Source organism: Ambystoma mexicanum, chromosome 6p (genome assembly GCF_040938575.1).
Source record: "Ambystoma mexicanum isolate Mex_15411 chromosome 6p, UKY_AmexF1_1, whole genome shotgun sequence".
NCBI lineage: Eukaryota > Metazoa > Chordata > Amphibia > Caudata > Ambystomatidae > Ambystoma > Ambystoma mexicanum.
The window spans coordinates 1,454,284,521-1,454,305,681 of record NC_090935.1 but is presented as its reverse complement, the minus strand read 5'-3'; the positions used below and the strand labels follow the sequence as shown (position 1 = coordinate 1,454,305,681).

Genomic DNA, 21,161 nt, shown 5'->3' with positions numbered 1-21,161 from the left:
GTAAGCAGCACTAAAGAATGATCCGGCCAGACAACTGGTAGAAACGAGTGGGCTTTTGCTGTACTTTCTGAAGCAAAAATAAATGAAATCAAGAGTATGGCCCTTAATGTGAGTGAGACCTCTAAGCAGTTGAACATCTGCAATTAACTTAGAAGAATGGAGATGAGAAAGGTCACCACACCACAGGTTAAAATCACCAACTATATAAAGGGAAGCGTATTTCAATTGCAAATCTGAGACCAGGTCAGCAAAGGCTTCCGCAAACAGTGGGTCAGACCTCGGGGGACGGTACACAATTAAAAAGTACAACGTCTGTGTGTGTGTGAGAAAGTGATCCGAACTAACAAATGTTCGATCTTAATGTTGGAAGAAAATAGAATACTAGTGCACTGTAGGTTCCATTTAAATAAGATGGCTACTCCTCCACCTCGCTGGGTAGCAACTCGATCAGCATGAGTAATTGCGTAAGCAGATTGCAAAGTTTCAATAAGATTGGGTGCTGATGTGTTGGAAATCCAGGTTTCCGTGACACAGAGGAAATTTGGTTCATGTGATAAAAGCCGATCAAAAACGCCTGGCCGGACTGGCCACCAAGGGCGCACGGACGATGACTCCCTCTGTGTAAGCTCTCCCCTCACGGTCTGCAAAGTGGATTGAGCCCCCACTCCTGGACCCCCCCCAGAATCATCAACCGGGCCATCTCTGCATGAAGGTCCCGCCCCCAAACCCCCCCCTCCACTAGCAGGGAAAAACCGGACAAAAATCGGGGTCAGGATGGCTAAAAATCAGCCCCGGCAACTGTCGCACCGCGGAGCTGCAGCCTGAAGAAACAAACAGGAACGAGCGCACACGAGACTTCACGACAGCCAGGCCACAAAATAAGGACCTAGCACAAAGAAGGGTGCCCCCAAACGAGTCCTCCTGCACTCACCCCTAGAATCATAAGGGAAGAGAAGCAGCACCACCGAACGGAGGGGCAGAGATGCAGAGCAAACCGCGACATCTATCTAACGGACCTAATAGAGTCCCCACAAAGAACTGCGGCACAAAGAACGACAGCCTCGAGCCTACCCCGGACTCCTTCAACACACCGCCCTGAAGCGCCTGCCAAGTCAGCCCATAACCGCATCAGCCAAATGTGGTGAGAGACCCCACTGCTCGGAAACACACCAGGACTACGCTGCATACCCCAAACCCCTCGAGACCACTATTCCTGCGCAACAAGCGCCCGGAGCCTTATAGAAGTAAGGAAGCAGCGAAGTGCCTCACCACCAACCAAAGATCTGAGGCGGGGCGGACCGGAATCACACAGTGACGGCAGACCGGGCACACAAGTAAGTGATACGCATCGCACTGCCCCACTCCCACGGTGACTGCAGAGACATCACCCAGGGGAAGCGCTAACCCTCCAGGAGTGCCCCAGCCCCCCCCCCCCCCGGATGGACAAAGGGAGAGAATCTTTTGGCGAACATTCATCCCTGAACCCTGCACAAAAGCGCTAAAAAAACTACACACCCCTGCGCACAGAAAGAGTCCCAATCATCACACGGGACGTTTCACATAGTGCACGGTCACTAACTATGCAGCGCACCCTCCATGCTGGCAGACTGACCGGCCTCCACCCCCTCAAATGCAGTGCCCATAGAGGAAAAAGGGACCTAAAAAAGAACTAAACTCTGCCACCGGTGTACCCTCAATTGCCTGTGCATACCCCGCACCCGAAACCCGGGCGAAACATAAACACTGATGCCTGAATACCAGCTGGAGACGCCAATCAGTCACCAACAGAAACGTGCAAGTGGCACAGACAACGCTGAACTCCCTCCACCACAAGTCAACATACCCGCCTCTCTCCAACCACACAGCAAAATCCACGTGCAACATCGCAACCCATTGATCCCGATAAATCAGAGGCAAGCGCAGAGAAGGTGCTAATCTCACAGCACAATACTGGAATCATTCTGAAGACAGCTGGAGAACGGTCTAAAAGACCTATAGCACCATACTGTCACGGTCCATTTCCCCACACATCAGGTGCAGACCAACCTGCCCAGGACTTCGACATCCATGAGGGTCTTTAAGGCCCCAAAGACTCTCTCAGGGGCCTCCTCGACTAGGTTCATGCTGCCATTACCAACATGGCAAGTTTCAAACAAGGTAAAGCACGTGTGGGCCAATCTGAGGCAGGCTGAAGGGACTATTTGCCTAGGGAACTATTTACTTGGGTGTGGTTGCTGGGACTACTTTACCTGGGGACTACTTTTCTGAAGCTATATAAACCACGCCTTTAGTACAGAACACGCTTCGCGTTATTCTGCACTCCTGCAGCATAACGCACACCGTGTCTGTTACCTTCAGCTACAACGCCAGTCCAGTTCCTTCTCAAGCAACCTGCAAAGGAAGAAAAGGCATCAGGTTAGCCATGCTGACCAAGGATCCACATCCCTACCCAGCGCTTCGTTCGTACCTACCTGAGAGCTGCTCTTCCCGGCGAACCAACAAACCTCCATCCCGCGACCGCTCCATCGTTCGCCCACCACGCCGGAGTCGCCGCACCTGTCGGACGAAAAGAAGAAACATCAGGTTAGCGCAAATTGGGGAAAAACAGCATTCGAAAACAGTTAACTCAGCGACATACTCACCTGAAGGCCGCTCCTACTAGCGATCCGCTGATCTTCGTCATGCGGTCCTACAGCACCTGCAAAATAAGAGAGCAGCATGTCGGTCGCACAGAAGAGTCATTGCACATATACAGACTTATCACAGAACGCTGGTGCGAACTTACCTTTTCTTGGAAAAACTCTGCGTTCTACGAACTTTCGCATCAGTAAGAAACCTACAAAGGAAAGACAACAAAGGGAAAACCTGAACAATTTGAACTCTTTGGCTAACCATTTTAATGGTAAAGACTTACTCATTGAGTCCACGTTGTCCGAGACTCAACAGGATCAGTGAAGTAACTGGATCCTAGAACTCTACGCGCCCCTGCATACAGCTGCAGGACGGAGAGCCCGCCATCCTTAAAGCAAAGGTGAGACATAGCAGAGGGACTTTCAGATGACCACGGGAGGCGGGTGTGGGTCTTCCGCCTCACAGTTGGCTAACGCTCCATTTAACCCTTTAGGCGCACCATCGTGGGGGCACAGATACAGAGAAGACACGTGAGCCATCTAACAGAAGACCTGCCAGTCCCGTTCGGGACCCCTGTGGAGACCAGGTGAGCGTAACACATACCCGCGTATCCCTAGCCCCAAACAACTACCACAAACCATGAATACAGAAAAGCAGGAGATCCCCTTCGGAGAAGAACAGAGAGTGCACAGAACTTGGTGCACATGATAATACGTGAGAAACTTGCACCCTTTACATTTTCACCACAGCACATGCAGAGTGTCCCCACTCACGTCACAAACATGGCAACTTCAGGACCAGAGGCAGCAGCCACTAAAGCCGATGCAGCTGACCTTCTAACTGAGCTCAAGAGCATGAGAGCAGACATCACTGGAAAGATAGAAAAAATAACCCACAGAATAGACAAAATGGAGGAGAGGCTGGAAGAAGTAGAACATAAATCAGACCTCCCCATCAGCACTTGAAACTCAGATGGACGTCAGAATCGCAGAAATAGAAACGAGAGAAGAGGAATTTCGCATGAAGGTTGATGATCTCGAAAACCGAGAGCGACGCAACAACATACGTGTCTTTGGAGTTCCTGAAAAGGAAGGAGAAACAGACTTAGACCTAAAATAAACACTGCATTTGGTGATAAAAATACTTTTTTGGAGATGACTCACTAGACGAACCGAAACTCGACTGCATCTATCGCGCAGGCAGAACTGCGGGTGGCCCAAGATCGATACTCGGCAGGTCAGGAGAGGTACCCACATCCCCTTGGAAGGATTGAATATAACCATCTACCAGGACCTCTCTTCTCTTACCCTGGCAATGAGAAGAAAATGTCTCCCACTTACCTAAAAGACAAAGCAGTGAGATTCCGATGGGATACCCCTTTGAGCTAACATTCGAATGGGAAGGCTCCCAGATACAACTCAAAACCAACATTGCAGGGTGCATAGCAGACATAGTTGGAGGACAGGAGGGAGGATCAACCCCCAACGACGGAAGAAATAGAGAGGCTGGGTGGAAGATCAAAGGTCCAAGACGGAAAATGATCCCTGGAGCACGGAAATTCAGAAGGATGAATGTGCCCTCAGACACAGAACAATAAAAAACAGAGACCACAGCAAAGATAACTAAGGTGCATCGATTCACGAAGCACAAGCATCGACCTGCTTCAAGTGAAGTGCTCCAGTTCTGAGGTCAGAAATTAACGAATATAAAAACAGAGCTGGCACACCTCAGGAAAAAGTATGAATTTTTGTTTCAAACATTATGCACCTAAGACACAGAAGGGGGGAAGAACGAAAAGAGTGCACTAGCAGCCGAAGTGCGCACCACTACCAGGTCAATGAGGGGAGGGGGGAACCAAAGAGGGCTCACTACAAAGAGAAATGTTCAGCTTACGGACCAAGCAGGGATAGTTCTTCACTGGTGGTCTGAAACTAATAAAATCAAGATGACTCAGAAATATCGGACGCCACAAAAGGTCAAAGGGAGGGAGAGGGGTGGTAGGGGGAAAGCAATAACGCTCATGACAGGCAAACATAATGAACTACATAACATCAGTTTGTTGACATTGACAGATAACACATGGGACCCAGATAGCAGACACATAGAAAACAGCCATGGCCAATACAAGTGACACAACAACCGACAGGCCTGATCCATCAGAATCGGCACTCTGAACTTCAAGAGGCTTAATTTCCCCACTAAAAGGTCATTAGTCTCCAGAGAATTTAAAAGGGCCAATCTCGACATACTGTTCCTACAAGAAACACGATACATACGAGGGGAAGAACAAAGGGTTCTATACACCAGATTCAGTCTTGAATATTGGAGCTCTAGCCCATTATCGAAAGCCAGCATAGGTATCCTGGTCAGAAAAGCACTTAAACTCGAAGTTCGGAAAACCTGGGCCGATGGGGGAGCTAGAGCAATCTTAGTAGTGGGTAGGATACATGACACCACCATAACACTCGCCTCCATTTACGCACCCAACACTGGACAATCCCACTTCCTGCAACACATGGTTCCCAATGTTATGCTCGAGGAGGAAGGAGAAGTGATCCTTGGAGGCGACTTCAACATGTGGGCTGACCCCACACTTGACAGACAAACCGGTAACCCACTAGCGAATGAACCGCCCGACGCTGGCCGTTCTGAAGTGATCAAAATGATGAACATTTACAGGCTACAAGACGCGTGGCGTCACATACACCCTCAGCAAACAGGGTTCACATTCTACTCGGCCCCACATGCCACATACACAAGGATTGATTATATACCTCACCCCCGGCTTGACGGACGCGATGTCTACATCAATGATCGCCCAATCACATGGTCAGACCACTATATGGTCACGGTCACCCTTAGCCTAACAGCGCTTCCCCGCAGGAATTCGGAATGGCGTTGCAACAAAACACTTTGAAAAGACCCTGTATTCCACGAACAATTAGCGAAAAAAATTGGTGAATACTTCGATGGAAATAAAACAGGAGAGGTGTCCAAAAACACGGTGTGGGGGGCAGGGAAGGCAACGTGGAGAGGTATATTAATGAGGGAGGGGCGACCAAGAAGAGAGAGAGACAACTGATAGGAAACAAGCTCAGAAACAAGATCTCACAATTAGACCTCCGTGCACAATCCAACGATGCGGAGAGGGTGAAGAGAATAGCAGAAGCGACCCAGAAAAGGGAAGAACTTTGTCGGCTGGAGCTTGGACAAGTTGTTCGTAAACTCCAATTCCTAAAACAAAAACAAAGGAGATAAAGCCGACGCGTTACTAGCAGCCAGACTGAGAGGGCAACGGGCAGACAGATGGGTGACATCCATAGAAAACACAAATAATACCCAGGCGACAGACCCCACCAAAGTCTCAGAGGCCTTCGCTGACTTATGAAAAACTATACACCTCCGAAACCACACAAGAAGAAAGAGAATTAGACAAATACATGGACGGGATTACCATGCCAAAACTCACCCTAGATATAGCTGACACGCTTGAATCCCCCATTACCCCTAAAGAAATAGAAGACACCATTAAAAAGCTCCTGACAGGGAAGGCTACAGGAGACGACGGCTACACTGCAGGGTTTTACAAAACCTTTATAGACCCCCTCCTTCCTTTTATGGTCAAACTATTTAACCATATCCTCCAGACTAGATCAGCCCCTAAATCCTTCTCCGACGCACTAATCTCAGTAATTCCCAAGGAAGGCAAGGATCCCAAGCAGTGTGCATCCTACCGCCCCATCTCTCTCCTCAACCTTGATGCCAAAATATACACAGGAGTGCTCACCGCTAGATTAGAAACGCACATGCCCTCTATAATTCACCCCGACCAGGTTGGGTTCATCCTTGGAAGACAAGGGTCCAACTCCACCCGTAAAACCCTCCACTTAATAAATGAAGCCAAAAAAATGCCAAACGCCCCCTCACTGTTATCGATCCACGCAGAGAAAGCATTTGACAGAGTCGAATGGCACTTCCTAGAGGCAATACTGAAAAAGATAGGCCTCAGCCCGATACTCCGGCGAGGTAGTAAGGCAGTATACAACTCACCCAGAGCATCGGTCCCGGTAAACTCACAATACTCACAATGGTTCTCCCTAGGAAGAGGCACGAGACAAGGATGCCCCTTCTCAGCAATATTATTCGCCTTATCCCTAGAACCCTTTGCCCAAACACTCAGAGCCGACAAACAAGTCGAGGGCTTACATGTCCAGGGAAGGGAATACAAACTGGCCCTATATGCCGACAACATCTTACTCCATGTCCAAAATCCTTTGACATCCGTACCCCGTGCTATACAATTCATTGAGAAATATGGCGCACTATCAGAACCAAATCCATCCTATTCCCACTACAAGAGCCCACCACACAACTCCTCGAATTTTCTCAGCTGGGTCTCACTATGGCAGGCCCAACGCTCCGATACCTAGGTATCAATTTAATGAGAAATATTGCTGAAATATACAAGGCCAACCTCCCAGAACTCCTCACCGCGTTTCATGCAGACCTCGCCAAATGACGTCCCCCTCACGATCTCATGGATGGGACGCCTCAACGCCATCAAGATGGTTAGCCTCCCTCGCTTCCTATACCCATTCCAAGTCCTCCCCGTGAAGATCCCAGAGGATTTCTTCAAAGAAGTGAAAAAGGCGATCCTACGATTCTTATGGGGCGGGAAAAAGCCAAGAATAGCCTATGAAACTCTCATACTCCCCAAAGAGAAAGGCGGCGTAGGCCTCCCCAACCTCAAGCTGTATTATCAAGCAGCCCAGCTGAGGGAACTTATCCCCCACCTAAGAGACAAAAAAGACCTGCAATGGGTCCAATTGGACAACGATAATCTGACTCCCGTCATGATCAGAATGGCTATGGGTCCCCAGACCAAAATTCACGCGAAAACTCAGCGACCACCCCATCTTGGGAACTATACGGGACATATGGAAAGAGGGGAAAGAAATGGCAGGGGTAACAACATGGCACTCCCCCCTAAGCCATCTATGGGCTCTGGGAATTAGAGAGCATACCCCAGAACACCCTAGATACCAACCCTGGTTCGAGACGGGGCTAGAAAGAGTGGGACAATTGTGGAGAGAAGGAAAATGTATTTCAATCTCCGAATTGGAGGAGGCCCTTCAATTGAACCCAATCCCAGTCTTCCTCTACCTACGTCTTAAAGGCGTGCTATCAAAGCAAAAATGGCACACAAAATTATACAGGGAACTCTCACCCTTCAAAGAAATCCTTGACACAGTCACCACAATAAAAGGAGTGATCACTTACATGTACCGAGCTCTGCTTAACAAAGGCCCAAATCCAATCACAAAACTCTAAAATAGATGGGAAAAGGACTTGGAAAGAAAATTCGACCAATACACGTGGGACACGATATGCAAAACACCATCTCGAATATCAATTGCTGCACAATATAAGCTTCATGCCATAAAACTACAGCATAGATGGCAATATGACCCTCCCAGACTATCCAAAATGTTCCAGACCAACAGCCCAAAATGCTGGTGGAATTGTGGGAGTAACACCAACTACTGGCACATGGTGGGACTGCCCTAAGGTACGCATCTACTGGGAAGAGGTGCTAGGCTGGATCAAACAGATAGATGGTATTGACAGGAAAGCAATGCCTCTCCTGACTCTATTTGGCCTAGAAGACGACGAAGAAGAAGTAGTTAAAACAAAAGGAATAGCATCCCCACTACTACTAGCGGCGCAAGCATGCATAGCGACTAAAATGGAAACCCCCATACCTCCCCGCAAAAAAGGAATGGATCGGAATTGCTACAAACATATACACGATGGAAAAAAAATCACAGCTGCTCTCCACGAAAGGGCAGCCCGACAAGAAGAACTCTGGTGTGACTTCGCAGCCTTATACATCCCCAACCCCAAACCGGGAGGAAACCGCTCTGATAGCTGATAACTGATAAACCCATTGCTAACAAACTTCCGCCAGAACATCCGGACAAGAGCCTGTCACAAGTAAAACAAGGAATTTACAAACATTTAATCTGTGTCCCAATTTGAAGTGCAAATAGATCTCTGTCAACAAACCTCTCATGTAATATGCCTGTCTTCCGGGGAGGGGGGAGGGAAAGAGGGGTTGTTAACTTAAATGCAATGGTACTGTCTTCAAGTACTCAGACTCGTTTATGTTCGCAGGTTTATTTGCTGTAACCGGACAACAACACCAAGAAAGTTGTACATGTTCTTGCTACTAATATGTTCTTGAAAATCAATAAAACTTAAAATTTAAAAAAAAACGCCTGGCCGATGTTTCACTAGTGCATTAACGGGCATTAAACAGTAAGACCGAACAAGGTCAATGGTGGGGATGAAGGAGTAGAAGCAGGAGGGTGTTGAGTCCAGAACTTAGGTCAAATGGTATCATTGGGCGTTAATGCACAAAACAAAGCTTGGGCATAGGAACCAATATTTAACTTACCTGTTTGTTTAAGCATTTCATTAGACTGATCACATACATCTCAAGTCCAGCTGGGGCACAGACAGGCACAGACGGGCATAACTTTGACGCAACTTTGGACAGGATCTACCCATCATATGGCGTCTTGTATCGCAATAGTCCAATCCCCGGTTAGCTATGGGATGGAAATGGAAAGCAAACTGCCATTTTCGACAGTATTTGGCTATCTAAATGAAAACCAATATTCACTGACTCAGAAACGGGTTATATTGCACCCAAGAGCCAACTTCTGTTAGGCCAGGCATCCGCACAGATGCGCGGAGCACGGCAAATACAAGGAAATAAAATGTATTTAAATAGAATAAATGAACAAAATGAGAGTGCAATTCCTAAAAGGCCAAACTGACGTTTTAAAAGCAAACACTAGTACGCTTAACTAAAGTACGAACACATGAAAACAAGTTAAAATAAACAAGCAAAAGAGTAGAATGTGAGTCTACCAGCGCAGCTGAGACTCTAGTGCGTCCCCAGAGGGAATATAACAACTGCATTCATTAACAGCAAAGATCTACCTCAAAGAGATCCCAAGTAGTGTGTCTTTGGTGGGAAAGGGCAGGTAGTGGGTGGGAATGGTCAAGGGCTGTAAATGGGTGGGTAAAAAGCCAAACAATACCCACTGGCTGTGTTCCTCTTCACAAAACATCTCCCACCAATCTACACTTCCCAAGACAATAGTGTTGCCTTTAACCTGTGCTTGCAGCTCCACCTAACATCCGAAAATAGAAAAAAGCATAGCTCTTCCAGCAAGTGATGAAAAATTGAGAGGTGCAAAGGGCAGCAGCTGGATTTCAGCTGGTGGCTCCTAAAAATGAATGAACAGAGGGTTGAGGACCTGAAGTAAGATTTGCTGGGTGAAAAGTAATTGAGGGAGAGAAACCTTTCATGAGAAAGACTTTGGGAGATGTGTATCTCAAAAATGTTGCCAGCATGTTCAGCATTATTGCTTCCAAAATGTCCAAGGTTGCATCATGACGTCAAGAGTTGGTTTCAGACTAAGTCTCTAAAGATGAGGAAAATGACGATGAAATACAAGGGAAAAAGTCTACAGTGGAAAGAACAGGAGGACTTTGAGTTCCACTCACTGATATGGGTAGGTTCAATGGTCTGACAAGCAAAGATGAAGTAAGTCCAAACAGTGACCTAGTTGCCCATGAGTTTAGAAATATTAAATGTATTCCATATTAAATGTATGTATAGGGAAATAGGGCATATTTGAGACAGCTAACTGCAGAAAAAACTATTTACTCAAGCTATTCCAACCGTCACTTTTTAGGCCATCAGAGAGTCTCCCTCAGTGGAAGTGGTTTGCCTAGAGTTTGGTCCCAAGCTTGCAGTTCCTTAGGACTCAAGTAGTACCTCAGCAATGGGCCCAAACATGTCTGGGTTCTGTGTCTTCATATGGAGTTTCATGTTTTGACAGCTTCCCTCGCCTGGAGGCGATTCTAGGTTTGGCACGGTCACAGGCATGTGGAGATCCGAAGACAAAGATTGCTTGGCCTTCTCTTCCAAACTTTAGTAACAGAGGGACGACAAGGAAGAGTGCATGTGCCAAGGAAACCGTGAGAGAGGAGTATTATTGTGAAATGTGCTCACAAACAATGGGACACCTATCCCCTTGAGGCCCAATGATCTAAGAATGCGTCAAATGGCCCCCATTCTATATTTTATTTTGGATTAACTATTGTGGTGTGAAGGTTCAAGAAGCACTCTTCTTTACTGGCATACAATCCCTCCCCAGCTCCACTTTAAAATGCAAGTCTGCTCCAAGGAATTTACCAATATTTGTGGAGAGTTTAGCTGTGAAGGCTACCCTTATTTATTTGTATTTATTTTATTTAGCATGTTCACGGATTTAAATTAGATTGAAGATATTTTTCATTTCAGATTTGTTCCCTAAGAATCAAGGAATTCTTCACTACGAATCACCTGGAGGCTTATATTTCTTTATAGAATTCTCTACACAACAGGATACCCTGCACTCCACAGATTGTTATTGATCTATTGTGAATAAAACTATCATTCAAAACATATTTTCTATTCCCTGTGAAACAAACGCAACAATTGACAAATTGCATATCAGTATATAAGGAAGTACAGTAAATAACTTTACCCAGCGAGGTCAAGGCTTGGTGGATTTCTAGCATCACATTCCTGTAAAGTTCCTTCTGCCACTGGTATAAAAGTTTCCACTCCTCTTCAGAGAAGCAGGCAGCAACATCCTGGAATGTAACTGGTGCCTGAAACAGTAATTAGATATATACACATATTCAATTAAATTATACTATTCTCTGAGCTAGCTAGCCCTTTGTGATACATTCAGCCTTCTCCCCTTCTGGCAGAAACAAAAACAGTATATTGTTTAATTTGGTTAGTATGAATTTAATATAAATATACATAAACAGCACCCAGGCCTCTGCCATCAGACTGAGGGTGGCTACGGCTGGGCAAAATACAGAGTTTTGTATATATATCGATATATTTTCAAAATTGATATAGGATGAGACAATATTAACACCGAGATATATACATAAATATACACATTATTAATATACTACAATTTTTTATTTACATTTTGATATTTACACAGCTATGTGTATTCTCAAACAGGAAGAGGAACCCTGTATGTGCACTTTATTTTGATCAATGTCTTATAAGTAAAGGCGTTTGTGACATCGCACATGTAGTTAGCAGCTTACAACTGAGCATTTAACCCACAGAAACGATAGAGATATATATCGTATATCGTCATTCAGCCCTAAAATATCGAAATATGACTTTTGCTCCATATCGCCTAGCCCTAGGTGGCCCATCTAGCACCTTTTGGTAGCTGCCCAGTATTGCCCCTCACAGCCTGGGTGGTACAAGAGATTTGCAGATTGGAGTATGTGGCCCTCATGAGCACCCTCATCTCACTCTTCATTGGTGAGACTAATATAACCGTGGTCAGGTGGTTGTCAAAAGGCACTGGCTAAGGGTTTCCATCTTTGCTAGCTCGCCCTTTTCTCCCTTTTGGCCCAGTGTGGTAAGTCAGAATCAGGAGACGGACAGGATTTCATTTTGGGTAACTTATCCCTTTTATTCAAAATAAACCTATCTGTCTGTATTGGATCTTGGTCCTATTGTAGAGAAAATGAAGAAATGCAAAGGGTGCTTGTCAGGATGTCCTACAGCATAATATCTATCCATTGTCCAGAAAACCTAGTCTATCCTGATCTCTGTCCCTACCACTACAAAAGAACAGAAGCTAACATAACAAAGTTAGGGCCTCTTGACCCTTTGCTGAATGACGGTTGGTTTCTGACCCAGTGATATGTCTCCGTTTCTCAAGAGGAGGTTGTGAGGAATCCTGCAGAGTCATCACCAAACCCCAGCCTAAAGTCTCCTCCCATGTGGCCAGGGGAAGGCAGCCACTACCTGATCCTAACCCTGGGGGTGGAATCAGGGGGAGGATCACACAGGAGAAAATGGCTATCATGGGGAAGTGGTGACTCTGCTTGGAGAAATGCAGTATTCATCTTCTGAGGATGAGAGTGATACCATCACCAGATACCTAATGGCATTTTATCGATGTACAAGTCCCTCCCACATAACTACTCAAAGAACCTCTTCTGCCATTCAGACAGAATAAGGTTGGAGCCTCATGGGTTCAAGAATCAATTGTGAAACCCTTTAATGATCATGATTCAGCTGTGGGTAGAAATCCTCACTCCAATAGGGGACTACAAATTCCACTCAACCGGATAACACTCAGTATATAAAACTGTCACCTTAAACGGAGGGTAAAATTATTAATACTGTTGTGGACTTCAGTACCCATAAAGCTTTAGGTACTGAGACAAGGAAGAAGGGCTCAGAGGCAATGAATATTAAGACTACCATTAACCAAAAGGTGCAGTCTAGTTGTTGTAGACCAGAGCACCTGCGCGGGACATTTAAATCCCAAAACTTGAGCCAGCCGAGGGAAGAAGGTTAAGAAGACGTAGAAGGCAGTGTGGATGGCATTGCTAGTAGAGAGGCTATCCGAGGTGTGGGAACAGCCACCGACAGAAGTACGCCAGTGCAAGCCGTTGTGAAGATTGCAGGTGAACAGCTTTGCAGAGGACAGGCAGCGAAAAGTGGCGTGAATAGAAGATGCCCAGCTGATGAGGAGATGAGCCCCTGATGTAGCACATGGCGTGTTAGTGAGTGAAGAGCCGCAAGAGAGATGTGCAGCTCACTGCAAGGGACGTGGAAGCTGGTGAGCAAGCGGACAGGAAGCCCAAGGTCCGCCACAACTGTTGAAAGTGAGATGGAGATGCCAAAGAAAGTCAGTGAGTCGGCCCAATGCTAACGCAGGCCCCGGGGCCCTCCAAATGAGGCAAATACTAAAAGCACACCATTATGAATACTGAACAATTAAAGAACTTAAGCAGTGTTCATATGATATATGATATGATAGTTTATTTATATAGCGCCTATACACAATGTGTTTCAAAGCGCTTCAAGGCAAGGGAGGGAACAAGGGAAAATACAACCACATTCTTACAGGCCATGAACAGTAAGGATGTGAAATTAACTATCGTACTCGGCCTGACGACATTTCAGACAGTGCAAGAGCTAAGACATAGATAAGGAAGGGTGGGGGAGAGAGGGAAGGAAATGGAAACAGACAGGCGACTACTGTACTAGGCCTGATGACATTTCTGATAGAGCCGGAGAAAAACAAAAGGTGAGGGAGAGGGGTGCAGAAAGACAGGGGAGGAACAAAACAAGCGACTATCATACTAGGCCTGACGACATTTCAGATAGTGCTGGAGGGGTGGTGGGCAGGAAAAAAAACAGTAATTGGAGGGTGGAGGAAACAGACAAGGTTGTTATCATATTAGGTCCAGGGAAAATTCTGATAGAGTAAGTGCATAGAAGAAAGTAAGGGGAGGAGATAGGAAAAGGGAGAAGGGAAATGAGGAGAGAACACAGAGTAAGCAGTCAAAAAGAGTGGAGAAGCAAGAGTGGAGAGCGAATACAATTGCAGAAGTCAGTAGTAACACATAATGTTGCAAGCCAGGATACAAGATGAAGATGGGAATAGCATGATTCAGGGCCACCATGAGTACAAGATGCAAAGGAAGTCCAGCATGAGAGTTGAGAAAGAGTGACGCACCGTGAATGAAGTCCATAAAAGTCAAATCCAGCATTGGCCACAAGACGGTGATGGTGAAGGACGGCACCAGGTGGGCGGGGCTTGCTAAGTGGTGAAAAGAGCAGCACACAGGAAGGCACCAGGTGGGCGGGGCTTAGGACAGGTGACCTAGATCCACTTGCACCTGCTCCCCATCTGCAAAGAAAAAGAAGCTGGATCGCTCCTTAAGTAGGGAAACAGAGCGGCAAGCAGGAAGGCACCAGGTGGGCGTGGCTTGCTAAGTGGTGAAAAAGAGCGGGAAGCAGGAAAGCACCAGGTGGGCGGGGCTTGCTAAGTGGTGAAAAAGAGCGGCAGGTAGGAATGCACCAGGTGGGCGGGGCTTAGGCCAGGTGACCTAGATCCACTTGCACCTGCTCCCCATCTGCAAAGGAAAAGAAGCTGGAGGGCTCCTTAAGTAGGGAAACAGAGCGGCAAGCAGGAAGGCACCAGGTTGGCGTGGCTTGCTAAGTGGTGAAAAAGAGTGGGAAGCAGGAAGGCACCGGGTGGGCGGGGCTTGCTAAGTGGTGAAAAAGAGCGGCAAGCAGGAAGGCACCAGTTGGGTGGGGCTTGCTAAGTGGTGAAAAAGAGCAGCAGGCAGGAAGGCACCAGGTGGGCGGGGCTTAGGCCAGGTGACCTAGATCCACTTGCACCTGCCCCAACTTTAAACATTGCATAAATAAATAAGCAGAGTGAGAGTGTCAAACATTTAAATCCCCTTCTATGGGATGCTATTGGGGTAAACTTACAACCAGCCATTATGAGGCTGGTGAGAGTGACACTATACATGGGCGGCCCACTCCACATGGGATATTAGGCCATTGGTCCCAGCCTTCTTGTCTGTCTCCATCCACGTGGGTGCTGCTGGGCTTGTTATCCGCGATAAAACAGGCCTAACAAGCAATTACTTATTTCAAAAACAATGCTACTCTATCACTGAAATGGTGCACCTGGCAGACATAGATGGGCCCAGGGGGCAAGCCGAGTTCATACCAACTTGCATACTTCACTCGCTCCCAGATGCGCCAGCAGCCTCCAAGTTTCTCCACCCTTGCTTTGAGCTATAATTTCATCCCTCCCTGGCACCCCGCAGCACAAGTCACGTGACCCAATTGTGAAGGCAAGATAGCCTTGCTTTCTGATCTTTCTGATGGATCGGGGGTCTTACAGCCTCATGGCTAGCAGTCTGGGTCTGGCTGGCGTTGTGATATGTGGGGGTCTTGTGATCAAAGCATTGGAGGGATGTAATTAACGTCTGGGGTGTTGGCGCTGAAGAGTCGTGCTATCTGTATCATGGAATGGTAACTACGAGGGTGGGCTCTGACCCCTTCTCGTGGCCTTGCAGAGCACATTATTTCCAGGCGCGAATGCCTACCGCCTCTGTAATAATGGCAGCTTACTCGTGTGGACCATGCCAATCTCTTACTAACACAGTTTGGTGCCTTACGCCGCACTTGGGCCTTCATAGCGGTAGATGTATCGGACATCGACCCTCTACAATGGGCTTCCTGCGGCACTAAGACCTTGGGGACCATGATGCATGCAGTATCAAACAACTCACATTCACTTTCTCTCTCCCCACAGTGCTCATGTCCGTATACCAACTGTTGGACAATTCTGGATGGCTCACATCTTCTATAGCATCTAAGCCAAGCCCATGATAGGCGTCATATTTTTCCCTCTTTGTTTGTATTTTTGTGCGCCTAGAGCTTTTTATATATCCATTAATAATTCTACACCTATTCTTGTCATCGGTGCAGATTGTGTCGTAGATATATATATTTTTTTAACTTGTATTTATGGGTTTTACATAGCAATAAAACATCAAACATTATAACATCCCCCCTTTTCCCCTCCCCCCTCCCTTCCCTCGGGTCACATGAAATCGTATTTCTGTCATGCCTGCTGGACATATCTCTAGACCAGGAACGACCACTCCATACAAAATGAGTTACGCCCATAGAACCGCCAGACCATTTTATTCGAAATGGAGGTTGTTCGATGCATTGCCCGGTAAACAACGTCTGCATTCTTCACATCGTTAAATTTGCGTGACTTAGTTCCATCACGTGTATCACGGCAGTACGTACATAAGCAGCGTGGAAACGCCGATCGCTGCCTCTGATTAATTCTTTGTTGGCGTTTTGTTGCTGAACTCCGGACCTGCGTCCTCGCATTCCCTTCAGCAACTTCTTTGGCCTTTTGGAGCGTGTTTTCCTCCACACGTTAATTCTTGAGCTGCTTGTATCTTGTTCGCGTGCCAAATCTCCACGCGGACGCTGTTTGCAAGCGCGGCTGTCCTGAGCTACGTGTATCCTGTTCGCGTGCCAAATCTCCACGCGGACGCTGTCTGCAAGCGCGGCTGTCCTGAGCTGCGTGTATCCTGTTTGCGTGCCAAATTTCCACACGGACGTTGTCTGCAAGCGCGGCTGTCCTGAGCTGCGTGTATCTTGTTCGCGTGCCAAATCTCCACGCGGACGGTGTCTGCAAGCGCGGCTGTCCTGAGCTGCGTGTATCCTGTTCGCGTGCCAAATCTCCACGCGGACGCTGTCTGCAAGCGCGGCTGTCCTGAGCTGCGTGTATCCTGTTCGCGTGCCAAATCTCCACGCGGACGCTGTCTACAAGTGCTGCTGTCCTGAGCTGCGTGTATCCTGTTCACGTGCTAAATCTCTACACGCGGACGCTGTTTTCCAGTGTGGCTGTCCTGGGCTGCGTGCATCCTATTCGCGTGCCAAATCTCCACACGCGGATGCTGTTTTCAAGCGTGGCTGTCCTGGGCTGCGTGTATCCAGTTCGCGTGCTAAATCTCCACGCGGAAACGCTGTCTCCAAGCGCGGCTGACCTGGCTGCGTGTATGCTGTCGCGTGCAATCCTGCACGTGGTTTTCTGAACTACTTGGAACCTTTGGTACGTGTGACAGTTAACAGGTGAAATTCTAATTTTTGTTCTTCGTGGGAAAGGAAGTATTTCATGAACTATTGGAAGTTAATTGTGCACAGTACTTTGGACGCTATCCTGTGGTGCACCAACCCGGTATCTAGCGAGAGCCTCTTGCCGTTCGGGATAAGTCTCCCTTACTAATCTTCCCTTCCTTTGTCGTTTGTTCAACTCCTGTTTTTCTTCAAGAGACTTTCGTGGATTACTTCAGTTTTGCCATAAGGTCAGTGTCTGAATTAATGCTAATACTGTGTTATCTTAGTAATTTGAGTTTGGGACAGTTTCTTATGATACTTTATCTATCCTAGGCATACTTCCTATACAATTCCCACGCCCTTTCCAGTGATCCATCTCTCTGCCTGTTTCATTCAGTCAGAGAGTTGTTTCATTTGGAAGGTCTAATTTGACCTACCTACAATCAAGTCGTGTGAAAATAGGATCCGGAAGAGCCCTACCAATTGTATCCTTTTTTGGTTACCGTATCCTTTTCAATTGATACATTGGTGATTTATGACAGAATCAGAGGCCATGGAGGGTACGGATCCTTTAACTGTTTTGACTCAGTTAATCACTGACTTGAGAAATGAAATGATTACGGCACAGGAAATGCTACGGCATCGCATGGATGTTATGCAAGATGCCATGCATGCCACTCCTCAGGGAGCACAGGTTCCAGTAGCCACTGCATCTGGATCTGGGACTACAACATCAGCATTATCACAGGAAACTCTTAAAGTGGTTATGCCAACTCAGTTTCCCTTGGCTCCCCCGGAAAGGTTCACAGGTGATCCTAAAACCTATAGAACTTTTATTAATCAGTGCCGACTTCATTACCTTTGCCGACCTAATTCGTTTCCCGATCTAACTACTAAAGCAGCATTCGTGCTTTCCCATTTGGGGGGTACAGCGGCTGCTTGGGCTAATCCTTTATTGGAATCAAATAGCCCCTTGTTGTACGATTGCGATGATCTTTTGGCTGCTATGAACAAAGTCTTTGATATGGCTACGCTACTCAAGCCACAGATCTGGAGTTGCTGAATCTACAACAAGGCACTCAACCTCTGTTGGCTTATATCGCCCGATTCAACCAATTAACAGCAGAAACCCAATGGCCGGAAGACAAGAAGACGGCTGTTTTCTACAAGGGTCTTTCAGAAGAACTCAAAGATGCCTTGTCCACGGTCCCAGTGGTTCCTACAGGTTTCTCAGAATTTCTTGATTTGATTTTGCAAATTGATGCTCGAAGAAATGCCCGCAAAAGGAGAGAGAAAACCTTTCCTTCATGCACCGGTTCGTTCTGATACAGCGGCAGCTTCTTCGAATGATCCTGAAACAATGCAAATTGGTGCGGTGAGAGGCCGGTTGTCTAGAGCAGAAAGAGAGAACCGAAGAAAAAATAATTTATGTATGTATTGCAGTTCATCTGAGCATTTACTGGCGGCATGTCCTAAAAGACCAATTAAGCCTTCGGGAAACGCCAGAACTCGACAGTAGCAGGAGTCCCTGTGTCGAGTGTTACATCGGACTCCATTACATTTCCAGCTCATGCACCTATAGCTGTTGAGATGACTTTACGTTTTGATGATAAAGAATTGGTTTCCGAAGCTATGGTTGATTCTGGAGCCACTAATAATTACATCGATATCACATATGCCAAGAAATGTTCTATACCCCTTGTAAACAAGAACAAACCTGAAACTGTTAATACTGTGGATGGATCGGTCTTGATTTCCGGTATGGTAACTCAGGAGACTGTACCTATTCAGATGACTTTATTAAATGGTCATTCGGAGGAAATAGTCTTAGATGTCATTGCGGCTCCTCAGTACAAAATAATACTCAGACTTACTTGGTTGACTCTTCATAATCCCGCCATTGACTGGGTTACGGGATTGATCCAATATCCTTCCGTTTTTTGCAATGAACATTGCTTTACCAGTCAGGTGGTGTCAAATAAATCACATATTTTGGCCTCTATGGAGGGACTTTCCACTATTAGTGTGGTACATCAGAGCGGTACACATATACCAAGTGAATATACAGATTTTGCTGATGTGTTTCGCAAAGGCCAGGCAGAACAGCTGCCTCCAAATAGGCAGTATGATTGTCCAATTGAACTAATTCCTGGAGCTAAAATCCCTACTGGTCGAGTCTATTCTTTAACTCCCAAAGAAGATGTTGTCTTGAAAGAATACATCGATAAAGCTCTTGATATGGGATTTATACGGCCATCACAATCGCCGGCTGCCTCTCCTTTATTCTTTGTTCCAAAGAAAGAAGGAGATTTAAGGCCTTGCATTGATTACAGGGCTCTTAACGACATCACCATAAAGAATCAGTACCCTTTACCACTGATAAATGTTCTGTTAGATCAATTAGGAACTTCCAAGTACTTCTCTAAATTGGACTTGCGCGGTGCTTACAATCTGGTTCGCATTCGCGAAGGAGACGAATGGAAGACCGCTTTTAAGACGCGGTACGGCCTTTATGAATATTTAGTGATGCCTTTTGGTCTTTGTAACGCTCCCGCCACATTTCAGTTCTTCATGAACGATATCTTCAGAGATATGATGGACCAATTTGTGGTGATTTACTTGGATGACATTTTGATATATTCATCGTCTTTTCCAGAACATGTTAAACACGTGTTAGCTGTCTTACAAAGACTGAGAGAGAACAAGCTTTTTGTTAAAGCCGAGAAATGTGTCTTTCATACACAAGAAGTGGAATTTCTGGGTTACGACATTACCAATCAAGGTGTTCGAATGAGTCGTTCCAAAGTGAAGGCCATATTGAATTGGCCCGTTCCACACAATGTCAAGTCATTACAGTCATTCCTAGGGTTTGCAAATTTTTATCGCAGATTTATTCGTTCTTTCTCCAAAACAGTGGCCCCATTGACAGCTTTAACTAGTTCCAAAGTTCGATTCTGTTGGAACCAGAATGCCCAAGCATCTTTTGAGATGTTAAAGGAAGCATTTATCACTGCACCTGTACTTCAACATCCTGATCCGGATTGTCAGTTTATCGTTGAAGCAGATGCTTCCAGTGTCGCTACAGGAGCTGTACGCAAGTTTGTGCAGAAACCAAGGAGGAGCATCCAGTCGCTTTCTTCTCACGTAAGCTTACCTCATATGAACAAAACTATACTGTCACTGAGCGTGAATTACTTGCAATCAAGGATGCTTTCCGAGAATGGCGACATCATCTTCTTGGGGCCAAACATCAGGTGCTGGTGTACTCGGATCATAGAAATCTTCAGGCACTCAAAACTATGAAATGTCTTACAGCTAGACAGGCCAGATGGCATGTCTTTTTTGCTCAATACGATTTCCGAATTACTTATCGCCCTGCCAGACAACATGTCAAGTCGGATGCTTTGTCTCGCATCGGTGAAGAGGTGAAGGAAGAACCATCGGTGCAAAATAAGTTGTTGGCAGATAACGTGATATGTAGTAGTTCTGCACAACCTTCTCTAAAAAACGAGTTACAGGAGTGGGTGAAACTAAATCCACAATTGATTCAGGAGTTGAATATTGATGTATACAATGGTTTGCCTTTCAAACAAGGAGTACTCTATCTACCAACTTCTACCACTCTGAACAAGGCCCTCAGTTGGGGTCATGATTCCTTGATTGCAGCCCATCCTCGACAGAAGAAGACCCTAGAGTTGCTGAAAAGATGGTGTTGGTGGCCGTCTATAACACAAGATGTTATAAATTATGTTTCAACATGTTCTGTATGCAGTCAATGCAAGAACACTCCTGGCAAAACAGTAGGTTTACTCCAGTCCCTACCTGTTCCTAAAAAACCATGGGACATGATATCAATGGATTTTGTGGTAGAACTTCCAAGAAACAAAGGCTACAATACCATATGGGTTGTGGTGGACTACTTTACAAAATTGGCACTTTTTATCCCCTGTATTGGTTTACCAACAGC

The 21,161-nt window shown here is 46.3% G+C and overlaps 1 protein-coding gene across 1 annotated transcript in view; it reads right to left on the bottom strand.

The window, feature by feature from the left end:
- LOC138510522 (zinc finger protein 417-like) overlaps positions 1–21,161 on the bottom strand; it is a 318,227-nt gene that overhangs the window by 262,992 nt on the left and 34,074 nt on the right. The window contains exon 2 of the mRNA XM_069626236.1: positions 11,238–11,364. Within this exon, the coding sequence (XP_069482337.1) occupies positions 11,238–11,364 (127 nt within the window). The remainder of the gene's footprint in view (positions 1–11,237; positions 11,365–21,161) is intronic.